The sequence below is a fragment of the Myripristis murdjan genome, chromosome 19, assembly GCF_902150065.1.
Source record: "Myripristis murdjan chromosome 19, fMyrMur1.1, whole genome shotgun sequence".
Lineage (NCBI taxonomy): Eukaryota > Metazoa > Chordata > Actinopteri > Holocentriformes > Holocentridae > Myripristis > Myripristis murdjan.
Window position 1 is genome coordinate 1,949,791 of NC_043998.1, and position 24,414 is coordinate 1,974,204.

The 24,414-nt window shown below is 44.0% G+C and overlaps 1 protein-coding gene across 1 annotated transcript in view; it reads right to left on the reverse strand.

Annotated features, from left to right (window-relative positions):
- Nucleotides 1–24,414, reverse strand: part of adam12a (ADAM metallopeptidase domain 12a) — a 71,396-nt gene that overhangs the window by 40,106 nt on the left and 6,876 nt on the right. Inside the window, 2 exon segments of the mRNA XM_030078342.1 lie at nt 19,255–19,328; nt 20,958–21,079. Of these exon segments, the coding sequence (XP_029934202.1) occupies nt 19,255–19,328; nt 20,958–21,079 (196 nt within the window).

Consider the following 24,414-nt stretch of genomic DNA (forward strand, 5'->3'; position numbering starts at 1 on the left):
AAACTTTGGCAGAGTAGCAGAGTAACATTTGTTAAGTCTTCAGGGCCGGTTAGACAGGTACAATAACTGCAATTATGGTTGTTGTGTGTACTTTTTGTCACGCTGTCTCTGTGGGGGAAAAAAATGAAATGACTTGTTGAAAGAATATATTAAGTGAGGGAAAGAGTGAGGCTTGCCTGTCAGCTGATTTGACAAGGAAGACAGAACGACAATGAAGAGACAATAAAAAGTCACTCCAAGTTGATCCATAATGCCAGCTACTAAATGCCAGCTCTTCTCTTTGTGCATTAAAAATGATGAGTTTCTCTGCAGTATCTCAGTATCTTCAATATTGACAACCTCTTCTGTCTGTCTGTGTAAACAGTAATAAAGGCAGGCTTTATGGAACGGCTTATCTAAATGGAATATGTCGACACACAGCTATACAGTGAATGTCATGACTTGTCATTTGAACATATGTCCTTAGAAAATGCTGAGAGTGTTTTTAACTGAGAAATATGACCATATTAACCTCAGAGAATTCATCTTCTGGGCGATTAATCAAGAAAATTAATCTTTCTTTTGTCTGTGTTTGCATGTGAGAAGAACAATGGCAAAGGCATGACGAGCTGTGTGAGATATATTAGTTGCAATAGCCCTGATGAATTGAACTCAGTGTTTAATCAATCAACAGCAAATAGAGAAGTCTCATTCACGGCCAAGTGCTGCGTATGACCTTGCATAAAAGGCCCTGGATGTCCAACACTGTCTACACAGTGCAAAGATGGTGGAGAAAATGACTTTAAGCTTTTGCATGCTGATGAAACAGAATAGATTTCATTCTCTCTGGTGATGCAAAATAACATGTAGCCTCAGATGATGCGAAATTTACCGTATGGAGGCATCTGTCCTGAGCAATAACATTATTAACACACACAAGGGCTGAGTCATGCCCAGGCCGAGGAAAAAGAAGACTTCAATCTACCTGGTACTCTTCTAATCAGCTTTTGGAGGAGCAGCAGGATGCTGAATTGATTGTGCTTTTAAGAGCCAAGGGGAGAAAGAGAGCATTTAGAGTGAAAAGGAAAGAGTCCCTACAAAACTGTTCATCATGTGGCTTCCACTTTAAAGACAAAGCGAGAAGAACACCAGGGAAAATTACAAAGTAGTAGAGGCAAGCAGGCAGCACATGCCGAGGGGGGCGATTTTAACAAAGATGAACGAGGCACAGAGATGAGAGCGAGAAGTGAGAGTGACCCGTAGTGACCAGGGGAAAGGTTTGGATGTCTGGCATTTACTAACATGAGTTTCATACTCGGCTGTTTTTTGGCATTATATATAATAAGCTAATTTTCGGTTGATGGCTCTGACTGGCATGTCTTCAGTTTCACCTTCCCCCGGATGATAAGTCTCACTCTTCTGTTGACTGAGTGTCCTGTTAACTCTATGTAACTGAGCCTATGAAAAAAGAAACACACCATGCACGCAACCGGTGACAATAAATTGGATACACTACATAAAGAATATTTACTTACTTAATTTTTTTGGACAACAGAAAATGAAAATCGAAATTACAGACACCAGACGAGGTAAGGTGATAAAAACAAGGCTTTTTATTGTTAAGACAAGCAGGGAAGGTGAGTTGGTAGTTGGCTGGTGTTTGGGCAGAGGTGAGGGGGACCAATCCGTTTGGGGGCCTGGCAGAGGTGGAGTGCATGGGGGCAGGGGTGAGAGGGCAGCCTGCAGAGGGAAAGAGGATTTGAGCTGGCTGGTAGGCTTGGCGGGCAGACAGGTGAACCGGAGACGAGGAGAACAGGTACACAAACTGGCAAGGCAGGCAGGCAGGCAGGCAAGTTGACTGGTGTCAAAGCTAGAAGTGTGGCACATCAACAAGCCATGGATGGAACAACAATCTGGCTTGGACTGGCTGATGGTGCAGGGTTCTTTGAGCAAAGAGGTGATGGGTTGATGACAGGGAGGTGTGCTGATTCAGGATGATGGGCAGGTGTGCAGGCAGAGAGAAAGAGAGAGAGAGGGAGGGAGAGGGCAGGCAAGGGAAGAAGAACATGCAAGAGACAGACCAAGCCAAACCACACCAGGCACATATCAATCACGCTAAAATGTTAAAAATAACCAAAACACACTCACAACAGGCAGGCAGGTGTCATGCAGGATGGGTCGTGACTCGTTCCCTCTTTAATTGACTTGTTATGACCAGTGCACTGACACCATCGTCTTCATTACCACTGCAAGTTGAATCAATACCCAGTGATTTCCCAGTCACAGGCTCCGATATGTCTCATTAAACTCAGACAACAACCTAATCAGGGAATTCTTGACAAATCCCTGGGTTAACGATGATAAATGAGAAGCTGTGCCTTAGGCCCGTGTGGTGCAAGCAGCTCTGTCACACTTGCAAGTTGTGCACTTTAATTGTGCTAGATATTTAGCGCAGATGTAAATATAAATATTTGGAGCAAATGAAATCATCGTTAGAGAAATAGGCTTCTCGTAAAACCCAATCTAGGAACTCCAATTAGTATATTACATTTCAACAGAGAAACTCGTGAGGCAATGTGGTAGTAATAATGTCCCTTTGCTTTGATGTGGCAAATGGCAAGAGCCCAGCTTCACTTGGAAAAAGCAGGGAAAAAGTGGGATCATATGTATGAAAACCCCTACAATAGTCCTCTCCTCCCCCTTGTCTCCATGTTAGAAACTATTTTTTTTCTTTCCAGGAGCAGGGGAAGAGGGCCAGTCTCATTGGCTGTGATCTGTCTGACATCAGGCAGAGTAGCTGGCCAGCGCCAAGTAGAGCAAAGCAGCAGAATTCCCCCTGCTTACCCTGAGCTTAATGCAACTCCCAGTCTTCACAAAGCATGTCATGAACAGAGACGTTAAGAGTATGCCAGCCAATGGATTTTACTGGAGACGGAGGGAGTGGGAGGAAAAAGGGCAAAAAAAAAAAAAAAAAAAAAAAAAAGTCGAGGCAGATGGTTCTGACTTTATTTACATAAGCTGCCATGTTCAGAAGTGACTAACATCCAGCTCAGTGGCGCCCCTGGCTCCAGGGCCCACATTCAGCCCAGCAGAGGAGCGCCAGAGGCAGTGAAGGAGAAAACAAAAAAAAATACTGTTCAAGATATCTGCCAAGTTTTTGGCTTGCTGACGTAACTGCCAGTCGTGTTGAGAACCTTTCTTGTTAAGGCAAAAATGAAGGCATCTCATGATACACTTACACCGAAAAAAGTGGGTTTTGTCGGGATTCATCAGCAGTTTCAGCTCAGCAATAGCAAGCCTCATTATGATTCTTTGCACCTGTCTGACATTCCTGGGTGGTTAATTGGTCAGCGAGATGGTCAAACAGAATAGCCATTAGCAGCAGTGGCACGCAATTACCACAGTGACTGTCACCTGGAGATTGATGTGGTTAAGCCCAGGCATGCCCCGTAAAATCAATAAAGTGTCATCTCTGTGTAATGTCTATGTGATGGATGACTCCACAGGATCCCAATTACAGAGGCTGGATGATGAATACCTCCCCAACAATGGATAAACTAATTGGAATTAGGGGAGAAATAGAACACTAATCTGTGATGAAGTGTGATGATGGTAATGCAGACTAGAGGGAGGTGGACATGATTGAGGCTGATGGCCATCATCTCAAGACCCTGCCTGATCTCTGTGCTCAAGGGCTAGGGCATCCCTGGATTACTGCAAAGGCCTCTTGTATAAAGTGCAAGTGCATTTTATTCTGAAGTGCAAAAAGTACACAGTGGATGATCGCTTGGCGTGGAACATTTTTCGGGCCAAAATGACCTATGATTACCTTTTGATAATAATTTGTAGCTAGACGTCCATCAACTGAGATCAATATTTCAAAAAAAAAAAAAAAAAACAAGCAAATTCACAATATTCACATGAGCATGCACTTACATACACACACTTGACCTCCATGCCAAATTTCAGCTTCCTGGGGAGAAAACGGTGGGTGCCAAAGGGTGGGGGAAGTTTTCTGGCCTGACCAAGTGAACGAGCTATGGAGCTGCTGGTTGCAGCTAAAAACAAACAAACACAATGACGACATCACTGTGATCTATGGACAGAAAAGAAGGCCAAAGAAGAAAGCAAAGACATTCTGTCAGCAGCCCTTCTACCTAAGGAGACGTCGTGTGTGTGGATGTACCAACAGGCTATTCCCATTTTCCAGCTGTCTCTCAACACAATCAAGTCCTCTGTCAAATAAATACCTTCAGCACATGTGCCGCTGCCTCACCACATCACGGGGACACTCAGACTGACAGCCTCTTGGCTGCGCCATGGTCCAGTGTTGACTGATGCATTCTCCACTCATTTCAGTTGGAAAAACACACTGAAACCCAACAAATTAGTAATGCATTGAGGGATAACATAAAGAGGGAAACAGTCCTGCTTGTTTAATGTCTCACGAGTTGTTTGGTTATAAGCTCATCTCAAGATGGACAAGGAATGGTCTTCATCAAGTCATGAATAACACACCAACGAGAAAGTGCAATTCTTTGAAATGTTATGTTGGAGTCAAATGTAGACAGCTGTTTTCACATTTACATCGTCCACTCAGTCTTTTGTCTCCATCCTGCTGACATTTGTCAACATGGAACATCAAGCCACATCTGGCTGTCATGTGTGTTGCTTGCACCATTACAGTGTCTGTCACCCTGAAGCATGCATGTACGCGGCACACAGGACGACGTCTATGACACAGACCTCTCTGTAGATCATAATCACACACTCGTTCATAGGTTACAGCAGGGTAAGCCTCTCTTATTTCCTCTACAAAAACATTAATGGTAATTTTATTGCTCATGATGTCACTCCTCCCCGTGGGTCGTGGAAACCATTACCAATCACATGCTCCAAATCAAAGGCAGATTTGATCGGCACTGTGTGAACTCTGAATAATCTTAGATTGCTGCACTTCATTTAATCAAAAGGGCTATGAAGCCCAAACCCTCCTTATGCTTACAATTACAGCAAAGATATTTTATGCTAACGAATGAAGTCAAAGTTATTGCAAATTGCGCACTGAATGTTAAGTAATTGATCAAAATGCAATATATAAAGAAAATCGTAGAAAACAAATCATAGACAAATCTGGGCAATCTGTCTAAGGTGGATTACTTTTCTTTCTCTTTATTTTCATGGCATGGGCCAGTGACATTGTTATCTGAAACTAATTATGCAGGGTGCCAAAGCAGCAGTCTCTCAAATCGCCTTTGTTGCTGTGGATCACTGGAGGGGAGATCCTTCATCCTCCTTTCTTCTCCTATCTGCCCCCAGGGCTTGTGCTCCTCTGTGGCAGAGAGCGTGCCTGTGCTCTGCCTCTTCATCTCCCTCAGGACAAGCTCTGCTTGTGTGTCTGTGTGCGCTTGTGTGTGAATACATGTGTGTTGCACAGTGATGAATCATGTGTTTGTCTCTCTTTGGGTGTGTGTGTGTCTATACGTCAGAGTGTGCGAACACACATCCGCGCTTGCATTCACGCTGACATAATTGCATGCGTTTTAAATTATATTTGTTTGTATCTGTCTGTCTTCCTGCATGTGTGTGTGCGCGTTCTTTTGCCAAACTGCCTTTGCTCTTCCCACAGAGTGAATTGTGTTTGTGTCTGTGATCGTGCGTGTGTGTGTGTGTGATGCTGTGTCCCACATCTTCAGGGCCATGGCTTATAGATCATGAAACACATCCAGTTCTTTTAACACTATCAGCAAACCACAATACTCCCTGCCTGATATCCTCTATCCTATTTATTCAGCCCACAGTGCATCCCGCATTGTAAAATCCGGGAGACATTATACAACTGGAAGGGTGCCTGCCACGAGTGCAGAAAACAACAAGTATTTTGCAAACAACTATTTGGATATTCATGTCTTTTGCCCCATAGCAATATCAGGATGTTGGATGTCTGCAGCTGGAAATTGCGCAGATCCCGGTTGAACAGTGGGCTTCTCGTCACACGGGACTAGACTTACCTGCAGCTGCTGTCAATTAACCGCATCACAACATCCCAGTCTGGTTTCTACACCAGTGCTCGCTTGTTTGGGGCTTTTTTCTCGACCAATATACTGGCTAATGCTTAAATGGGATGAGGGACTGCGAAGGGGTGAATGCAAAGTTATTTTCAGGAAGGGTCATGCTAATACAAGAGCTTTGAGGTTTCCCATTAATTCAAATGTGTTTGGCCGACGGCCCAAAGCTGTTGCATCTATATTCATTGCAACCTCGTGCCTGAACTAATGAGAGACTTGGGAACTTCAAACAATCAAGCCTATCTTTCTTTTCGCAAGGTAAATGCGCACATAAAAAGCAGCATTTCAATTAATTAAACCTGTCTGAACCGGTGTGCCCTCCTTCTTTTTTCCGCTTTCCTCCTCCGCCTTGCATGCCTTGAGGGAAATCAAACAATTAAGAACTGAATACAAATGTACCCACCCTCCCTTCATGTCTTTCACCCCTCTGATTGTGTCAGTATTAGTGAGGGAGATGTCCGCCCTCTTCTCCAGAGAAAGTCAAAATAAGCCAGATTCTGATGTATTAGGGGGTTTTGGCTCTGAACCCTGACCCGGTGTTCTTCCAGGAGATGAATGACAGCTGAGAATGTGCAGGGAAGTCAAGGAGCAGGGAGGACGAGGGGAAGGTTAGCGTTGAAGGACACAGCATAAACAGCTTAATTATTTATGGAGAAATCAGTGTGCGGCAAAATGTGTGAGGTCAGTCTAGTCATGCATTTGCAACAGGTGCGATCTCCGCAATCAACCAGGAATTAAATGTCCAATTTATTCAGTGTGTATTCATGAATCACTACCACTTTTTACTGCAAGTCTGATTAAAACCGAGCTTTGTGCTGAATGCAGACATAAAAGAATAAGCCTCTGCACGTCATCACTCTTTTGATCAGCCCTCGACATCGCATTACAGCACCTCACCCTGGTTCGTCTCCGTGTGATTGATTTCCCAATAGCTCGCTACAAGCTCATCGATCATCCCTGGTCCACTGAACCCTACAAGGAACATCACTCCTCTCTCTGGGCTGATGTTCAGCTGATGCACACAGGAAGTGGAACATTATTGGCTTTCCCTAAGTGCGAGTTTGTAAACACGCTGTATCGTATATCACAGGATGCAGATGGAGCGCGCAGCTTGGGCCCATCCATTTCATTTTACGCCATCATGCAGCCACCATGCATGAAAAAAAAAAGGTGACCACGGTCAATTTGCAACCCCACACATCCATCCATTAATTTCACCAGCGTTTTAACGGCGCGTTTCCAAAACATCCTTTTCCCATCCAGACAACTGGGTCTCCGACTGTCAAGTAAATATATGTCCTGTTATTTTTTCAGGGAAGGACGACAAACATCTTTTCTCTCAGCTCTCATGTCACACAGCACAGTCTACCATTAGTGAATCTGCAACCTGGCTGTGACCTCTTTGCTTCGAAAGCCCTTTTGATGACTTTGAGGAACTTTGTCATGTGCTCTGGCCTCCGCCCCGCAGGGTCCCAGCACCACAGAGCCGTCTACAGCCTTTTCATCAAACCGTGGCAGGTCCTATTGTTGTTGGCAGCTCACTCCTGTCCCCAGCACCATGGAGGGATTAGGTGAGAGTGAGTGAGGGCTGCAGGGGCCAACGGAGGGAGACCCTGCCATGTCCCATACTCCAAACAGGGAGTTTCTAATAGTTGCTGACAGAAAGAAAAAGTGCAAGGAGGAAAAAAAAAAAAAAAAGAAAAGACAGGCAGAATCAGATACAGGGACTGAGGCGGAGAAACAGGAGGGTAGGCAGACTACTTCCACACCTCATCTGACAACACTAGAACAACCTACAATCCAGCCATCACACACAGTTCCCCCCTGCTTCCTTTCACTCCCTGTGTGTCCATCTCTCAGCACTGCGGGGCCTCAGCCTCATAACCTTAACGATGAGTGGGATGGGACCAAGCCATCTGCTTTCTGCATGACACGGAGACAGGAGAAGACAGGGCTCGGGGCTCTGGGTCCCTTGCTTTCTCTGCACCATCTCGTTTTATCACAAAGCTTAATTTGGTGTTGAAAGAGGCATCTGAGCTCTAAATGCAACACAGGGCTCCCGTCAGCCGGCGCTTTATACATCACAGTGTTGATTTGCATGTCTTATATCAATCACAAATAGGAACACAAAAGGAATAAGGCTTAGCAACACACGGATATATTTGCAGTGGCGGAGGTTCCTCAGCCGAGATGCTATCTTGTGGGGGGAAGAGAGGAAAGCTGCTGCTGTATTTTTCTGCTGCGCTAGACAACTGGAGCGGATGCTGTTGTTGCTTTCTGTCCAGCATTCATTTTTCACAAGGCCATCGCTCTGTGTGTAGAGAAACAAAACAAAAAAAAAAAACGGCCAGATCAGCTGAAAAATACGGACTTCCTTTAGTCCAAAACAGACGGTCTGACTGATGAACACGCGTGGCTTCCTCGCTCAGTCAGTGACCCCACACACAGGGAGAACTGGTCACGCAGAGGTCAGTGGACTCTGAGAACGGAGCGAACAGGATGGAGGCGAAGTAGAGCGAGCGTTCCCTCCTGGCTGACGGGCTACATTAACTCACACTCCAACTCAGCACTTCTATCTGACTATCTGTCCAAGGGAGGATTGAAGCCAGGACTGTGAGTCTGGACTGATTATCTCTGTGGTCAGCAGACACAGAGGTCAAAAACTTTGCTGCTTTTGTTTATTCCCTCTGGCACCCCACAGCCTTTAGAAAATGAGATTTGACTTGTCTTTATGCGGGATGTTTGCTTAAGTAACAGGGAGGGAGAGACAGAGAGACGGACAAACAAAGGGAAAGAGCATACAAGAAACAGACAGAGGGAGAGGGTCATGGTGTCTAGAGGTAATGTACGATTAGAGGTCAGAGCGCCTGGGGAGGGACAGGCCTTGTTTAAAAAAACCCTAACCCTAGAATCTCAGTTTCTCTCTTCAGGCTATGATCATAACTCATATTGCCCAAACAAGCTGTCATAAGGCAAAATCAACAAGCAGCTTGTCTAAAGCCACCTCCCACTGCTTATTTTTCATTGGTTACATTATGACAAATTTATATAAGTGTCATAATCTCATCATATGGCAGGCATTCCCAGTCATTTGTGGCAGCTCATTTTTATGTTATTGTGTTTCTTTCACTTCAGCTACTGATGTTTGCCGCGTGACAGAATGTAAAACAATGTTTTATTTCTCATGGGCTGACAAATCAAATATATAAGGACAGGCTCCATGTTTATGTGTGGCTTTGACAGTTTTATTTCTGCAATGCATAAGCCCCATGGAGGTAGCTGTTTTTCATTTCTACATAACTATAACACCACTGCAGTCATTATAGCTAGACAATGGATATTGAAAGAACCCCATTTCCATAACTGGTAAATATTAGCATACATTATTAAATAAAATAGATTCTGCTCTCTTGATAAAGGCCATGTTGGACAAAATGTGTTCGGCTATTTTAGGTATGTGCCCTGGAATAACCTTTTTTTTAAGTATTCTCAAACTGTGTGTTAACATTTGACAATACATATGTGAAGATGTCAGACATCAGAAACTTACTGATGGCTTATAACTTGTAACAGTCTGTTACACCTACAAAATCTGTTTTGACCTAATTTGGCTGGTAGTGCAATCTGAATTTTGCTGATAAAAAATAGCGCAATCAACAACAGGGAATGGTTAAGAATCAAGAGCAGACACACTAAAACTAAAAACGAGATCAAGCTCATATTCAACTCAAATGATTTGTCTAAAAGCATCCACAAGATGGATGGAGAGTTGGAATAAAGAACGAAATAATACTTGCTCACACTTTATCAACCCTCTGGAATATGTTGAACATTCTTGTGATAACTGTTCTTGCAGATAAAGCCCAACATTATGCTCTATTAACTGCTACAAAGAAAAAAAAATAGGAAACGTTTGAGGGGAAAAAAATGCACAGTCTAATCTACCTCCACCATCCCCCTTCTGTTCATAACTTTTATTACAAAATTACACTGAAGGAAACAGCCTCTTCTGTTTAAAATGACAGCACGGCATTTACAGGTACGTTAAAATGGGTTATTTTTAAGATCCGTATTTCCTCAAAATGCTCCTATAAAACAAATAGCTTGAGACTGATGATGCACACCAGGTTCATACTAATGCAAGAACGAGCTCTTGAAAGATGACTCATATGCAAGAGATGGAAAACAACAGGGTGGGGGCTGTCTGGCTGTCTGTTGTCTGGTCCAATTGCATGTCTTCCGAGAAAAGGAAAACAGTCCATTGATCTCTCAAATCGCGAGCAACACCAGCACATCAGCACCCAGTAAATCTCAAGCTCTGTGGCCTCTGCAGGGTCAGCGCCAGCCTGGTCTGACTCACTGGGTCTAGACTGTGGGTGCAAGCCTGCCGTTGGGCAACTGTTTCACTTGCCAGCTCCCCTTCTTCGTTTTTCTGTGTGTTACTGTTTTAAAAATCCCTGTAGCTGCGTGAAATAACAACTTCTGACCTTTGAGGTTTAATGACGTTCTGCAAAAGACAGCTATTGAATTGTCTGGTGTTTTAACAAGTTCAGTGAGAACCAAAAGAAGTTTCTCCCAGCACTATTTTGCAAGGGCATCGTCGCTGCATCCTGGATTTAGCCCCGCCCAAGACAACTGTGATTGGTTTAGAGAAATTCAAACAGGCTAGAGCATTTTTTCCCCTATAGGAAAATGATAGTGAGTTAAATCAAACTTTTCTTTGGCGCTGGCTAGGCCTGTCGTGGTTAGCGCATTGCCGCAGTTACGCAATCATGTTACAACCCCCCTCTGCAGAGTAAAGCTGATCACCGCTTTAACGCACCACACAGAAATTGATTTTCAACTTCCGACAGAAAACTTTTCCCCTCATTGAATTTATGGTGTGCTAAGCCGTGGATTTTGTGTCGAAACTCAGTGTTACCTCTCCTGTCTGGGGACATTCTGGCTTTGAGCCCGATGAAGGAGGAAAGCCAAAGAATGTGGATGAGGCAGTGTAAGAAAATCAATGTCATGCAAGGAAACACATCAAATCTATCATCACATCTTGGGGTCAGTCGTCGATGCAATGAAAGGCGCTCCAGCTGCGGGAGGTACCGGCTTGGTACTAGAACTACATCAGTCTCTGAGGCCTTTGCCAGAATATGACTAAGTACAACCGGGACAGCAACAAGTCGCGAGCCATAACAAAGTGTTGGTTGGCAGTTACTGCAATGGTTTGAATGGCGTCACTAATTTGCACGGTAAGGAAAGAATCAGTGAGTGCTGGCACAGCACTAAGATAGGCCTTTCCATACAAGACGAGCACCAGCCTAATGGTAATATGTTTTCTGAAAATAGAACACGCTCTCCCCTCCCTCATCAGCAATCATAAAGGTGTCCTTGAGCAAGGCACCTAACCCTTGATTTCTCCAGTTCAAATAACACAAACTTTATGATTAGAAAGATTAGATTAGAAAGATTTGATTTTTTCAATTGCTTAGTGAGGACAGCTAATCAAGGCCAAGTCCACTTGTGTATGTACCAGTCTGGAACTGCCTGTGAAAAGAATTTTGAAAATGAAACAGCTCAACTGATTCATCCCTACAAGCAAAAATTAAATATCTTTGATTATGTGCGTGTAAAAATAGATGAAAATTTGAGGTCTTATGATAAAAACAGGAACTCTAAGAAAAAAAAGGTTTCTCTTTTCTCTTACAGCCAAATGCAGCCACCATAACAACTTCTATCACATGATGAAGAGTGTGTCTGTCTGCAGAGCCCTCCGTAATAGCTTGACTTAAAGTAAATGGTGAGCAGTGGTTCATCACCCAGAGAGAAACCAGCTCCCAGCGGCAGCCGCAGAGAAGCTGCTGCTTACAGTCGGTTCCAGTCGGCTGTGTAAGTGCTTTATGTTTGGTGGATGTGGAGGGGGGCTGAGGAATGGATCTAACAGCTGGAGTCCTGAGACCCCAGTGGCCCATCTGGAAAAGGGCTCAGGGCAGAGAGGGGAAGCCCCCTATTACTGCACACACTGTCTATTTCAACAAGTCATTTAGTCTCATATTCAGTCTTACAGTTCTCCTTAACAAATGTTGAGGTGATGAGGTGAGATTTCACTTTTCCTATGCAGTTTCCTGTGCTTGTTGCAGGAATTTGGAGAATGAACAAACACACAATGCTATCCTGAAATAAGGCAGATTGCTCCACTCACATATAGAAAATGGTACTTGACTCAAAAATGTAAAATTTAAAAATCAGTGCTAGATAACACGACTGGTTGAGAAGCTGCATTATAAAGGATCAGCCAGATTGCAAGGGTACGTTGTCTTACGGCCTTAAGATGAGCTTGAGGGTTAGGATGAGAAGGAAACCATTTGGCATCAGTACAAACATACCTGCACACACACACACACACACACACACACACAAGCTTTGGAGGACACCATGGATGAGATCTTTCTGTTCTCCATCCTGAACAGAGAGCCAAGCCGAAGAAGCAAGGGTTTTCCAGTGTTATTGGGCGCCTCCTAATTAATTAGGAATGTCAAGCTGCGAGTCCGCCTTATTAATTACTGCTCTAAGCTGGGAAATAATTGGAGCATCTGAGAAGGTAATTCAAAAGAGGAACGCTCCTTCCAAAAAATTCTGTTTTGAAGGAGGTAGTTAAAAGGCGTGGGCTCTGGACAGAGATGAGCCCAGTTTCCAAGGCTCGTCTTTGAAACTAATGAATCACAGTATATCATGGCCTTGCAGCCGGAAGGGTGACAAGAAAGGTACAAAGGCTAGAGTTAACCTCAGTGCATCCTTCTCTGTGTAATAAGGCTCTGTGGTTCTAAATGAATTTTAGAACAAGGTGTGTCTGTGTGTTTGAATTTTGCTGATGAAAGGACGTTTGTGTGTGTTGTGTGTGCAAGGGCAAGAGAATAAATGAGTGTATGTGCATGCATATATCCTGGTGTGTGTGTGTGTCTGTGAGTGTGCATATGTATGCGAGCATCGTGGCGTGTGTGTCTGTGTGCTGATTCAGGGTGATATATACACAAAACCTTCCGGCCTGTCAGTGACTCATTTGCCCACTATCTATTACCTGTCTGTGTCTCTCTCCATGTGGGAGCCCTTGGTTAATAGGTCAGTGGGCAAGCTGGTGATGTGGCAGCCAGGGACTGATAATGTGCCAAGCTGGTTTCAGTCCCCACCCCGCTTGACAGATAAGAGCCACAGCTCCATCAGTGGGAGCAAGGCTGTAATTAGATGTCATGTCCACAGTGAGTGTAGCAGAAAGTGCACATATCACAAGCCTCAATGCCTCTGTGGATGGAAACCTCAGAACACCATATCTACATTTTCTGTCACCTCCTCCCCTTCTTCATGCTTTTTCTTCCTGAACTCAACAACGAGCAGATGAAGCAAGTGTTGGGCCCAGAAATGAGTGTTGGGCCAGCCGGTAACCATGGGAACCAAGTATTTAATGGGATCTTAAGAGGAGGTAGTTCTTAATTTCATCCTATTAACCATCAGAGAATTGGAGTCTAGTGCAGCTCAAGAGAAATGGAAGCTACTGGGTTTTGATAGGGGAAAGACTCAAATGTGAAAGCCATTATAATAGTGATCAACCTGACTAAGCACTGGAGCCATGATGAGGAAAAAAAGACTTTGTCTTGTTTTATTTCTGACTTAATGACTTCGGGCAGAATTTTATACACTCCTTGTCTTACTCCAGGCTTAATGACTAGGGGAGGGATTTGACGCACATGAGTGTCTTCAGGTTTGACGTTTTTTTAAACAATCTGTGTGCAGCTCAACAGCCGAGGACAATAACTCCATAAAGAAGGTCACAAAGACGTCTTTTTCCAGACAGGGATGGTTATTTGTGTGCTGTCTTTGGCCTTCTGTTTTCTCAGTTCCCACAACCCTGAGAGAGGCTAGCTGTTTCCTGTGCACGTTTTCATGTCACGAGGATGTCTTCATTGAGAGAGGCAACAGGTCACAGGCCAGCGCCGGTCAGGCTTGCTCAGGCTAGCACCAGAGATGCGGAGTCAAATAACATCCGTAAAACACAATATGCAAACTGGGACAAACTGTGTGTGCCTGGATCCGTTCCAGGCTCCATTATATGATTCTTCCAAACACCAGAGAGATAGATGAAGTTCATAGCTAATCCAGGCCAAGGAAGCACATCCCCTGTCCAAGGAGAAGGGCAGATCAAAGTATGTATGTGCACTTGTGTATGCATGAGTGTGTTTGTGTGATTATCTTCCTGCATGGATGACTCAAGAAGATGGATTACCAACCCTCCAGGCCCCTTTTGCTCAAGGCTAAAGAACATGATGAGCAGGGAGAAACCCCCAGTGCAGGTATCCAAGAACAGCCTCCACCCTGCTGACGAGCCCCAGGCCTCCTCTCAATGATCCTTCAGTCCATTAGAAAGGGAAACACGGATGGAGAGCATGCTGCCTGCCCAGCTTGGGACTCGTCTGGACAGGCTACGGACGGTTACTCTGCTGATGTGCCGGGAGGCTCTGAGGCCGGCCCCATCCTTCAGAGCCCAGCGTCCGTGGTCACAAAGCAGCAGGCGATACTAGGAATGGCTTGGCAAGCGATGGATCTACACCCACTGGTGAGAGCTAAACAGCTGTCCCCGCCAGACCTGATCTGTGCAGACTCCACACGCCTGGAGGATGTGTCAATAGACAACTGAGGTGCAATCAGGCAGTTGGTGATGCCACAGAGTTAGGATTTGGTCTGAGAAAGCACAGCACTTGGAAACGGCTTCAATAGGATCAGATCACCAGGTACCTGTAATGCTTCACAACAACCCATAATACAGAGCTGGATTGTAAAATTTTGATTTTTGGCTTTGAACTCTGGGATTAAAATGGTTGTTATACAAGTGTGTCATAATTTCAATATGCACTTCAGGGCATTTGTGACTCTTCCTGCAAAAATGCTTGTCCAACTCCAACCACAGAGGACTATAATACCTAATGATTAAAAAATACACTACTTAAAAAAAGTACTGACAGATTACAGCTAAAAGCAAGGTACTGTATATAATGTGCGCTCTTTTCTTGTCTGTGACTGAATTATTACTGTGAAGGCCCAATTTTCACATGCACCCCCCACTGTGACAATTCCAACCCTGAAATTACATGCCGGGATAAGCAGCCTCCTGTGTGATGTACACTTGAGGTGATGAATATGCAAATCAAGGCATGTCCTTCACATCATGATACACGGATTATAACAAAAGTCTGTACGTGCCTTTCTTCACACACCCAAAACTCTGCAATATGTCAAGTACTCCCATCAGATTCATCATGTACAACAAGAAATCTGTATACTAATAAATGCCAAAGAATGAAATAGCATGAACTACTGAGCTACAAAAAGTTGAAGCAATGATGTTGATTGGTCTCTCAGCAATTGCAAATCTTACTTAAAGCAGTTTGAGGGCCCTCCGCAACAAAGCAATCAAGATCTGAACCATTGCATTTTTAAGGAATTATCAAGACAGATTAGGCACTTAAAGGCTGCACAGAAAGTGGCGAGGATTGGTACATGACGTGTACTGACTTTAACAAGCGCCCAGTGCATCCAGACTTGTCACATGGATGAGGCCTTAAACTTTGAGCTGTGCCATCTTTTCAACAATGATTCGGAAAGATCGCACAGCCAACATCCCTGCCCGTGTTCCTCAAGGCAACATGCGCCCTTTCCATCCTGATGACAGGCTGCTTTCAAACAGAGTCCAGGATGTTGTGGGAATATCACAGGCCACTGTCTTCCGCTGTCTGCCACAGTTCTTAATGCCAAAGAGCAGACACACCAAAGAACACATACATATATTCTTACAGATGGACCGGAGAGCTACCATCGTGTTGCAGGCTTTCCAAATGTCATCAGTGCCATCGACTGTACACAAGTGACCATCAGGGCAATAAACATACGAGGATAAGTATGACAAGTCTTTCTATCACAGCTTCCTATTAAAACAGCTAAATATGTGACCAAGTGTCCAATAGGCCAGTTTGATTGCACTTACTCAAAACAGGCAGGAGGCATTTTAAGGCAAACACAAAGACATGGAAATGAAAACAGTCTGACACAACTTTTGGCAAAGTTTGTGCCACCAATGATATACAAAATGTGCATATCATATTGGTGAAGGGTGAATAAGAGCAGCTGTGATGTCTGAATCTCATGTAACTTTATACAGCCACCAGGCCCTATGAAATGATAAGAATGTACAAAGAATGAAGAACATAAATGCATGCCATTTTTAGATTAACTTCATCTTCCAACATTGCTTAATAGGGAGCGTTTTTGTATTTATTTTTTGCAACAGCTACTGCTACTGGACAGATGGATAACATGCCACACATGCCAAAACTGTTCACAGCTGTCATCAGCCAAGATGCAGCGCCATATTTATGACTACGTGTAAAGGAGGACTCATGTGTACACAAGAGCCATACTTCATACTGAAGAAGAGTAATGTGATGACTTCCCACGCTTTGGCAGCGCAAAAGTCAAGAAGACACAAAATATGAGGTTCATGTGTGATGTGAGGGCAAAAATATGAGGTTTACGAGTTGATTGGAATGAAAATGTTTTGCAAATTCATCGACTGAGCACTTGATAGGTGGACTGACGGCATGTGACCGATAAGCAGCTAGGTTTTAATGGTATTTTGAAGACATGAATACTTGAATTCTTTGTTGAAAAAAGAAGGAGAAGGGGAAATGTATTTGCTGATGACGTTTTCAGTTATTTAACAAGCTGCATCTTTCAACAATGTGTGCATCGAAACGTGTCACAAATATTTCGTGTGCACTACAAGGAGGATGCTGTTCATACTGTTCTTTGTGTCTGCACATGTGAATAGCTGTTGGCTGGTCTTCCCTTTTTAAAACAGGTAGTGTGGTTTCTTGGTCCTGCTGTGTTACATTACAGCGAAAAGCAAGAGGTCAAACATGCATTTCAGAATTCAAATTTCCAAACCTCACAAAAATCAGTCACATACTAAACAACACAGTGAACAGTCTTCACTCTGAGATGTTCAAAGAGGATGTGTTTCTGTTTATGTGGCCAACTACATTGTGTTAATGGAGAACCATTCAGCCCTCCAGTGATGTATATGTATATATATATGTTAAAGGAGTTGAAGTTAAGTTCTGCAATAAACAGACAATGGCCTCATTCTTGGAAAAGAGAACCAAAACAAAGTAAGCTTTAAAAGGCAGTTAAGAATATTGTTATAAAATTTTCATCTTCCCCGAAACGGCTAGGCAACCTCAACTGCACCCTATTACATTACAGGGGTAATGTCAGTTCAGACCCGCAGAGACCATCTGTGAACATGCTCACCTTCCAGTAAAATGGAAATGGTCATGTTCAGCTGTGCAGCACACGTCTCTCATGTTTTGTTGCCAGAAATATTTATTAATAAAGACCTGAGAAAGCGAAAAAATAAATCTGAGCGTTTTCACTCAAATCGCTGCATTCCGGGCCATATTTTTCTCTTCCTCCTCTCCAGATGGTGATTGTGTTTGAACAACTGGATTTCATCAGCAGCACAGAGCCAGTCTGCCAGCAGCCTCAGACAGGAACTCTCACTTCACTTCAGCACAGGTTCAGATTTGGCTCTGCCTTATTGATCCGCAGACCAATAAACTCACTCGACACCACATGACCTTTTCAAATTCATGCGACATAGCTGTGATTTCTCATGTCGAGCATGCATGCCACAAAGTAGCTTTTATTTTGACATAATCTCTACGCCAATCGTGTACCTGTGCCAGCTTATGTCATTGAATGGTGTGGGAATCCACAGATGATGAAAATCCAGCCCGTCCCAACATGACACGTCAGTGCCAGTAATTAGGCCTCGCCGCCCAGACCCGCAGCAACCACTGAGAGCAAATTCTGACAGATCGGGATTTGGAATGCTTGGAGGTTTGTTTTATTAAAGTCTTTCCATCATGCTCAAGCTCATTAGAAAGACCTAGATTGAACTTATCCATCGTCTCTGTTTGTTCCTCTTGGCCCAAGGTTTGACTCAACTGTGGATTTTACATTTAATGATATTGGACAATGATGACAGCCATCTTGGATGAGGACCACGCATGGCAATGCATGGGAATGCGAGGCTTTTTTTTCCACTCCAGCTGATCACAGGGAAAACTTGAGTTCCCATTTCGCAATGAAATGTTTTTTTTTTTTTTTTTTTTTTTTTTTTTTTTGTGACAGAGAGTGTAATTCCCTGCTATAAATGAGGCTGTTGAAAACTTGACGATCTGCAAGCCAGCTTTGTGCAAAATCCCCACCTGTGCAAAGCAGGAATGTTATTCGACATAAAGACTAGAGTACGATTTCCCACCAAAATATTTTCAATGCAGGTAAACCATAAAATTGTGCTCGCTGGTGTTGAAAGGCTTGACCCACAGTCTGCGGTTGGAATTTACATATATTGAGTCTGAAAAAACAGTGAGGTGCAGAATCCCTCCTCTCTCTCTCTCTCTCTCTCTCTCTCTCTCCCTCATTTTCTCTATCGCACAGACAGCCCTGCTTGTTCCTGGTTGTTCATGTGTGGCAGCAGAGTTGGATGGAAAACATATTGCTCCATCAATCACATCCTATTCTTCTCACCAGCACACGCACAACTCAGAGGCTGTGTGAGATTGCGACCGACGCCGCCGAGCCCTTGTGTAAGAACGCCAGAATGACAAATTTTCATTCAAACAAATGCCAGAGACCTGTCTCTGTCAAACTGTACCTATTCTGATAATGTGATCTCTTTCAAATGATGTTCCCCCTGCTTGCCGGTCCCTTGACTGACACTATGTTGACAGTGTCTTAATACACAGAGCGTGCAGCGTGCTCTGTGTTCAAAGGGAGCCTCCTTCTCCCCTGTGTTATGTCGATAGATCAAATGAAAAAGATAGAGGGAGAATGAGGAGGAAGACGTCGGTTTTAATCAATGTCTGGCTGATGCATTCGGGAACTTTTGTCTTTCAAGTCTTTGTTTCAGCAGACAAGAGACCAAAGCACACAGAGCAGAGCCATGCCCACACTCGCAGTGTAAGAGAGGAGTTCATATCTTCCGTGGCTGTTTTGTGTGATACACAACCACAGCTGCAGCCGCCGGGCACCACACATGTCACCTATTCGTGCTCCAGAAAGCGCCGAATTCAAAGCAAAGCAAAGTTGAAATGGAGGGGACACTTACTCATTTTTCTCCAGAGCCAAGAGCAGCTGCTCACCTTCCGCTTCAATCAGGAACTTCAGTGATGCAGGGTGACCCTGAAGACACAACCAACAAGAGAGGAGATGGGAGAGATTAGTCCTGGAGTCAAGCAGACAGGCTTTTGATGGAGGAAATACGTTAAACAAGATCTCATGTCGCTCTTCAAGTATAGAAAGCAGTCTTGTTTGAATTCAAAAATCACTGTGCACTGTGGCAACGGAAGAAAAAAAACACATCAAATAGCACTAAAAAAAAAAAAAAAAGCCTTTATTCCACTACTGACAAAACTTTGACTAAGCCACCCAGCGCCATAAGACAATGTGCACCGGCAAATGTTTTCAATTGATGAGAGCAGTCGGAAATCCTTATGAAGCCACTTTGTATCTTAGAACAAGAGCTGAGAGGATTAGCTTTATGGTTCTATTCCATTTGACATTAATCCTGGAGAAAGCCACGAGTCTCAGCACCCCTGAGTTACAGCACTGCGAGGGGCCATGTGTCTCTGTTACAGCCAGTGGAAGTGGCACAGAGTCATGCATCATCTCTGTCTGTTGTGCTCTCCAACAAACAGCTCCACATGTGCGCATGAGCTCACACACACACACACACACACACGCAGACACTCTCACCCACTTTCACATACACACAGCCGCTCATCGTCTGTCTCACTCCTCTCCTATTTGTCACACAAATACACACACGCTCAGACACAGAGACACCAAAACAGAGATCCTCTGTCTCACATTCTCCACATCACTGTGCAAACACATGCATGCACTCGCACACACACACACACACACACATAGTTCAATCTGGGTCAACTCTGGCAAAGAGGTTAAGTCATTCCTCGCCCCCTGTGGAGAGGAATGTCTGGTGGATCATGAGGGGATATGGTTAAGGTTTGAGGGAATATCACTGCACAAGCTGTGTTAGGCTAAACCTCCGACTCATTTCAGTTAGAAAAGCTTTTGATATTGATGCTACGACCCCCCGACTATGGCATGTGCGCCCTCCCATTTATAGCTTTGAGGGAGAATAGATGGGCACACTGCATGTTTGGGCAGAAATTCATTCAAACCCATTCCCTGGTTCTCTGGCAAAAATTCCACCTGCACTGTGGAAATTCTGTCAGATCTGAATTTCAGCTGTATCCCCAAAAACACACACACCTTATGTGTTTGGATAAGCAAGGGAAAATTAATTCACCGATGAACAGACGCAATAATACAACTAGGAAATCCAAGCTGTGTTTTTAAGTATGCCTGGCAGCCAAATACAATTTTTTCAAGGTCTGATACTATTACACCGTGCAGAGCCAAGGATCCCAGATTTCAAACATTTCATTAACATTCCAGTGGGCCGCGTAGTGTTTCCCTGTCTCTCCTTCCTAAGATGCAGAACACATGTTCAGATTGTACAGCTTCCCATGTTTGAAATGTACTGAACGGAGCACTTTGATTAGCCCTCAGAAACCACGGCTCAGGGGCAAGCGGTGCTATTTCTGCCTCGCTGTACGCGGTTCTGCACACCACCATGGAGCCAATTCTTGGTACTGACAGATGTGAGCATGATTCAATATATTAAGAGCCATTCCCCTAATGCAAAAAATGTAATTGGACTGAATGTGAAAAAATGAGGCTCTGTGGAACTTTTCATCAGTATTTTAACAATTTATTGTCTTTCACCTGGGACTTGAGGAGGCTGATTGGTTTCCAGTCTTGTCCGACTAAAAGGAGAGGTACCGTTGTCCCGTAGTGTTTCTGCTTCGCTGTTTGTCTACGTTGAACCGTTGAGCTCAGAAGGTTCCCTGTGAAAGACAAAATAAACGTCATGTGAGAATACATATGACACCTCAAAGTGACCCTCCTTAATTCACACCCTCAGAGCATCTGTGAAACCAGTCCATCTCCCTTAATGCAGGCACAAATGATAGCGATGGGCACATTTGTGGACTGGATTTCCACAGACAACTCGGATAATGAATTCATCCCCCGATTAAAAAGGCATGAGCCTGGTACTTGTTAGCAACAGCAGAATGCAACCTGACACCACAGCAGCCCTGTAATAGAATGTGTCACTTAAGCGTAATCACAGTGTTTGCATTTGATGGCTTCACTATGGCACAGCATACAAATAATACCACTTTGTATGTTTTGTCTTTCACAGCTAACAATTATCCACGCTGACAAAATAAAACGCCATCTCCCATACATGATACATCCTTGCCTATCCTGAACATCTGTTCACTTCCTATTTATAGGCTGTCAGTTCAGTGGAGCCTGTCTCCGCTGCCATAAAGCCATGAATATAACGCCACTAATCAACACGCTCAGACATCAAGGAATAAGAGACGTCAGGCTCGCTAGAAACCATAACCACCCCCTTGCCACTCAAGCTGTTGCTGCTCATTTGCATAATTCTCCCATAATTCCTCAGGAGTGGAGAGTTGCGAGTAAAGGGGAGCTTGGGTGTCTGTTGTTGGTGTGATAACTTCTAACACAGGCCTAGTGTCCAGGCTGCAGTTCAGGGATTAGACTTAGCTTTGGGGCATTGTTCCCAGCATGCTTTTATCTCCTCTCTCTCCAAGTGCAGTGTTCTGTGATAGGGTGTTAACCGAGCCTCCAAACAGCCCCAGTCCTCAGAGCTTCGCCATGGTGCCAGTCATTCAAGTATATATTCGTACCCAAATCCAATACCGATGTGCCCTGGTGTGCTGCCCGGAGGCGAAGTGACAGACAAACGACCACTATCCCGAGCACCGTGCCACTTACAGCTGTGACAGAGGCTGCAATCTCTCTCAAAAAGTCGATCATGAGACATGCAGAGACTCAGAATCCAATAGTGAGCCACTTGAGGACCGTACTAACAGGGCTCCTGCAGTAATCAGTTACCCTCAGTGGGGAAGCTATTTCGGAGCTCGGGTCTCTTACCAAAACAGTGGGGGCTGTTAGCACCATTTGTTTCAGGGCAAACATCCTAAATCAAATGTTTGCTTGTGTTTTTCCCTCTACCGAAGCTCCATCAACCATTACGAAACAGCAGGAAAACAGCCTTTGTTTGAGTCTAGTGTCAGTGGATTCCTGAATATTTCGTGTGTGTGGTCATTCTGTAAGATAAGGGATGTTTTGAACTTAAATGTTTTTTTGTTCTTAATTCTGTCAAGGGAGGAAGCAACTAATTGCACTTATTCAAAATAGTATAACTAAGAAGCTTTTTGTGGGCTTTTGTGGACAGTTTAAATCACATCCATTACACAGAACAGATTTTGTTAGCTTTTAATGACAGTTGTTCCTCAGGCTTCAACATGTTAAATTTAAGATATTTCAAGACATTTTAATGCCTCTTAAAATGAAATTCAAAACCAATTTGCTAAAAAAATAAACACAAAAAGTGCGTGGGGGGGATTCCCAACTGACTCTGATTATTTTTAGACCTAGGAAAATGGCTTTTAGGACAAATTAAGACATTTTAAGCCTTGAATAAGATAATGATGGATGAGAATTTAAGAATTTTAAAGGGCCCACAAGGACCCTGCATGTCTGAAACTGCCAGTCCAGTCAGTCAGCAAAGAGGAGAAGAGGAATCTGGCTTTCCATTATTTGTGCATCTTCAGTTGTAATTTCTATTCTTCTTTCAATTAAAGAATCTAATTTGAACACGTTTTCCTGTGTGCATTTGCAATAAACAGCTTTTTACATTTATTTTCACCAGTTATTTTATTTGTACCACCACAAAAAAAACAGCAAGTACAGTGTTTTAATACTCTATCCATCCCTGAATACTGGAGCACACATCAGAGACTAATTCAAAACACACATGCATGCACTCGTCACAGACACCACCGCTGTTTGCACGACCCCCCCGCTTCAAGGATCTTCCTTCAAGGCCCGTGTCCCTTCCTTCTCTACCCATGAGTCACCCAGCTAAATTGCTGAGTCTGCTTATTATCCGGCATTAATAACCCAGACCAGGCACTGAGCTCCCCAGCTGAGCTTTGTTCTGGTTTTGCTCTGGGTAAACCACTCTGGAGTTCATCACTGAGCCACTCCAGCTGATAGCACAGAGCCAGAGGTGACCAGCTCAGCAGTCTTCAGCCAGCTCCAGCCTGATGATGAAAAGCAGGCATTGGTGAGGACGGGACGGCATCACACACACAACAGCGGGAGAAACATCCTCCCCTCATTAGTCCTCGAAAACTGCACTGTCTGGAGGAGAATGGAAGAGGTGGATATGCTGACTAAGGGAATGCATGACAACCTTTGAGAAACGCAGGGTGGCAAGAAACACACAGGGGCAGAGCTACCCAAAAACATGAGAAGGAAAATAGAAAGAGGTTTCTCATTTGACAGACGGAGGTCAAGTCCACACTGAGGTCAGCTGCTTTATGGGCGCGGCTAACACGCACAGATGGAATGGCCATCACCTTTTTCTGTGGCGTGCTTCACGTCAGCTTTGAAGAAGAGGTTCACAACGGTGTAGGATTTTGGTGCCCCGACTTCAAAGTCTACTTGTGAAAGACCATTTTGTTAATGCGCGGCGCTAGCGAGGTTTAATTCCCACTTTTAAAAAGCATTATATTAAAGGAAACAGTCTGCAGGCTTGTTTCTTTTCCACAGAGTTACGAGAGACATTTGTTTGAGTTGGAGTGTAGCAGGGCTGTGGTCTGAGGAGTGTGTAAGTGGCCTTTGTTGGTTAGAAAGTTATAAGGCCACTAGAGGCATTAAGGGAGCGGTAAAAGTGGCCCCAGTACCCAAAGCCTTATTTATATGTTCAATAAAGGCGAGTGTAAACAGAGGTCTTAATAAAGCCGAGCTCTGGCCGTGATCAGCTCCTTTATGCTCCAGTGTACACAAGGAGAGCTTGTGCCGTTTATATTGCTTCAATAAAGTCAATGCAAGGTGGGGGGTTGGGGAGTCATTGTACACCCGTGTACCTCAAGTGTGTGTTTCTTCCTTTGTGAGACTGGATACAAAATTATGAATGAATAAGCTGTTAAGGGAGTAATGCAATGAGGAAATGCAATGAGAATTTAAACCTTGACAGTTTCTGGCTGTTTTTTTTTTTGCAACCCTCACTGTTTTAGTCACTGCACTATAAAAGTGCCACACACCAATGGAATCAATTCCTTCATCACTACAAAAG